Source organism: Hydra vulgaris, chromosome 12 (genome assembly GCF_038396675.1).
Source record: "Hydra vulgaris chromosome 12, alternate assembly HydraT2T_AEP".
NCBI classification, from domain to species: Eukaryota; Metazoa; Cnidaria; class Hydrozoa; order Anthoathecata; family Hydridae; genus Hydra; species Hydra vulgaris.
This window is the reverse complement of record NC_088931.1, coordinates 32,275,001-32,279,238: the sequence shown is the minus strand read 5'-3', so window position 1 is coordinate 32,279,238 and position 4,238 is coordinate 32,275,001. Positions and strand designations below refer to the sequence as shown.

Sequence of the window (4,238 nt, the reverse complement as noted above, 5' to 3'; positions counted from 1 at the left end):
TTTCAAAGTATTGCTGGTAAAATATTGCGCAACTCCTCAAGGCTCCTTGGTGCTTTCTTGGCAATCTCTTTATCAAGCCAACTCCAAAGATTTTCAATGCAATTTAGATCTGGGCTATTTGGTGGCCAAGTTAGACGCTCAATATTTTTACTTTCGAACCATTCAGAGACAATTTTAGCCCTGTGACATAGTGCATTGTCTTGCTGAAAAATGAACGGAACGCTTTGCTCAAGTGCATCAATTGACGGTAACAAGTTGTTATTTAAAATATCGACATAATAAGTAGAGTTGAATCGACCATCAAATAATTTAAACATACCGAGACCATAATATGTCATGCAGCACCATATTCCAACCGACCCGCTACCTTGTTTTGTTCTTTGAACGATACAATCGTGATTATATTTTTCTGAAGGCTGCCTGCGAATCATATTTCGGTTTTTTCGGTTATCAACCTCGATATTCATCTCATCACTGAACATTACTGTCCTCCATTTTTGTTTAGACCATTCTTTGACGCTTTGGCAAAATTCTTTTCGCTTTTTTATATGTCGTTTGGTAAGTCGCGGTTTTAGAACAGCTTTTTTCCAGAACATATTGTTAGCTAATAGTTTCCTACGCACAAGTGATGCCGAGGCTTGACGTCCATTTGAAAGCTTCCATTCCCTTCTTAATTCATGCGATGGCCTGGTTCGATTTTTCTTTGCCAACCTGATTAAAAGGCGATCATCATTGGGTGTCGTCAAACGCGGTCTTCCAGAACGATGGCGACCAACGTAAGATTTCGTCTCTTCGAATCTTTTGATGATTGTTAGCACCGAAATACGTGATCGCTTTACTATTCTTCCAATTTCGCGAGCGGATTTAACTTCCTGGTGAAAATGCACCACTTTTACACGATCTTCTTAGGTAATAGCTTTTCTGCTCATTTTTCAAATGGAAAGAATTTTTTTTTGTTTGAAATTAAATACTTTTTTTAAAAGTATTTAAAAAATTAATTTTTTTCAAATGTTTTTATTGGTTCTTTGGTAATAACTCAGGTCATTAAAAGAATATTTTAAAAAAAAGGGAAAAATAAATTTAAAAAGACGTTTCCGCCGCATTTAGCACAAAAAATTCTTTGTGGTTCTTAAATTTTTCACAAAAAAAATATAAAAAAAAATTAACACATGATATTTAATCCTTATTTTTTATAGGTTCTATTAACTAACTTTAAAAAAAAAAAATTTTTTCTTTTTTCTTATGCTATATTTAATATGTTTGAAAAAAAAAGACTATTTTATTATCTATAGAATAAAAATTAATTAAATTTATTTGAAAAAAATTTTTTTTTTTATTTAGTGGTTCTTAACTTTTTTACAATACTGTATATATATGCATGTATATATATATATATATATATATATATATATATATATATATATATATATATATATTTATATATATATTTATATATATATTTATATATATATATATATATATATATATATATATATATTATATATATATATATATATATTTATATATATCAATATATCTATAAATATATTTGATAATTTATAGTTATATACCAGTATATCTATAAATCTATACATATCTTTAAATATATACATAAATATATCTATATATATATATATATATATATATATATATATATATATATATATATATATATATATATGTTAACTTCAATGTTTCAAATGTAATGTTAACTTCAATCTTTCAAATGTAGTATGTCAACTACGTTATATATAACGTAGTTGACATACTACATTTGAAAATGTAGTATGTTAACTACGAAACTTGTAAATATTAAAAAAAATTGTGTTTTTCTTTAAAATATATTCACACACATATATATACATATATATATATATATATATATATATATATATATATATATATATATATATATATATATATATATATATATATATATATATATATCTTGAAAGTGATCTACTAAACTAAAGGTAATTAGGTATCAAATCAATACGATACTTCAAGGTTATTACGGGAAAAAATTAAGCCTTCATTTTGCATATTTTTAAGTAATAACAAGAAGCCGTAAATTCCGGCTGTCTTAAAAATAATCTCTACAAATAAGTTCCTGGAGGATACAACACTTTCCGCATCCTTTAGTATTTGATTACAACAGGAATGTCATTTTCATTTACTAATGTTTGTTTTAGTACAATAATGCCTTCTTTTTGATTCGGGTATTCAACAGGAACAAGTTTATTTATGGGTCTATATACTTGTCTGAACGATCCGTTTTCCAGTAAGTACTTTACTGTTGCCGCGCGTGAACAACCATCACTTGATGCCAAGATTTTTTCAACTTTTGCAGTCTTCCAGAGCAAACGTGATTTTTTATCTTCTTTTATCAAAACAATGCTGCCAACAGTTATTTGTACGCTACCAATACTTTGTTTAGATTTATGGAACTCCCTCAGTTCTGTTAGGTACTCACTCTTCCATCGTTTTATAAAATGTTCAAGTACTGTTTGAAAATAATTATATTGTTTATTTAAGTCATGTTAAATATTACTATCACTATTAACACTAATTAAGTTCAACTTTCGCCCAAAGACAAGATGACCTGGTGTTAAAGCTTCTACGCAGGTTTCGTTATATACAAAGGTTAGGGGTCGATTGTTAATTACAGCTTCTATTTCTTGCATTAATGTTAACAGTTTTTCATAGTTTAAAGGAGCTTTACCAATGACTTTCATTAGACATTGTTTTACCATTCTTATTATTCTTTCAAACAGCCCACCCCACCACGGGGCAGCTGGGACATTGAATTGCCAATCGATTTGTTGCTTGCAAAGAGTTCTGTTTGTTCAGCAACAAATTGTGTATCATTATCAGATAGAATTTTGCTTGGAACGTCTCTTCTAGCAAAAAAACGTCTTAGTCCACGAATACACAATGTAGATGAAAAATCGGAAAACAAATCCAAGCAAATAGAACGGGTACTAGCACAGGTAAATAAAAATTTTCACCCATTAAACATAGTGCCACAATCTCTATAAATATTCTTGACAAAAACAGGATCAGCATAATCAACAGCAGTATGCATAAATGGGTAATTATCACATAAGCGACACAAAGGTAGGGGTGGAGAAGGAGGATACATATAAGGCTTTCCCTCAAAATACTGATACAGGAAACACTTTAAAATTATGTTGCGAACCAGTTGTCTACACTGAGGAATCCAAACTCAGTCCTCTGCTCTGTAAGAGTTTCTTTTAACTATTGTGTTTCACCAACTTATGTAAATAAACAATAAGTAACTTAGACAGCTGACGGCTACGAGGAACAAAAATCGGAAATTCAGCTTCTTTTGGAATTGGAGCATTCTGCATTCTTCCATGACATCAAACAATTCCATCAATCTCTTGAAGTCCAAGAACTCTTCTGAACTGTTTGTAGTTTTTGCTTTTCATGACATCACGTTGTTTATATAACACCCACAATATCTTCGCGCATTCCATTCATAAAACACCCACATTATTTTCGCGCATTCATCAGCAGATAATGTTGGCGTCAATGTGACATGTGTCTTCTGAACCTGACTCTTTATATTGTTTTCAAATCGCAGAATCCAGCCTGTTACTCTGTTTAATTGTTCGTAACTACTAAAACGTTCAATATCAATGAACTCGAGTTTAATGTCAATTGAGTTTGTGGCAGCTAATAAACACAAGTTACTTTCATTTTCTATAAGTTCAATTAAATTGTAAGAGGGTTATGGAAATGAAATGCCATTAAGATAAACAGGGCCTTTAAACCAAATGTCATGATCAATAATATATTTGAAGGAGCATCCACAGGATATAATGTCACCAGGATTTCGTGATGTCTCCACATAATGCCAAAACTGAATAGGAAATAAATCACGAAATTTTATCAATCGATTTTGTTCAAATGTTTTATAAGTTTAATACGTATTATTCAAACAATGAAGGCAGATAGGGAGTTTGTTCAACAGAAAATATCATCAATGTTCAAGTTTTTAAGTTTCTTTGTCACAGTAGACATGAGAGAATATAATAAACCCATTGCTCTTAACTCCGGTCTCGGAATAGTTGATTTATTTATTGGGGCAACTCTAGATTTAGAGGCAATGAGTGAGACAAAACAGTGTGATTCATTAACAATACATTTAAGATAGATACAACAACCAAAAGCTTTTAGGCTTGCATCGGCAAAGTCATGAAACTCAAGTTTAA

The 4,238-nt window shown here is 30.2% G+C and overlaps 1 protein-coding gene across 1 annotated transcript; it reads right to left on the bottom strand.

Moving 5' to 3' along the window:
- Window positions 1-2,138: 2,138 nt before the first annotated feature.
- LOC136088068 (uncharacterized) lies at window positions 2,139-2,753 on the bottom strand. Its single transcript, XM_065811722.1, has 2 exons — window positions 2,552-2,753; window positions 2,139-2,503 (listed from the first exon to the last, which is right to left on the bottom strand). Exons 1-2 carry the CDS (start codon window positions 2,751-2,753, stop codon window positions 2,139-2,141), a joined length of 567 nt encoding a protein of 188 aa, XP_065667794.1.
- Between the last annotated feature and the right edge of the window lie 1,485 nt (window positions 2,754-4,238).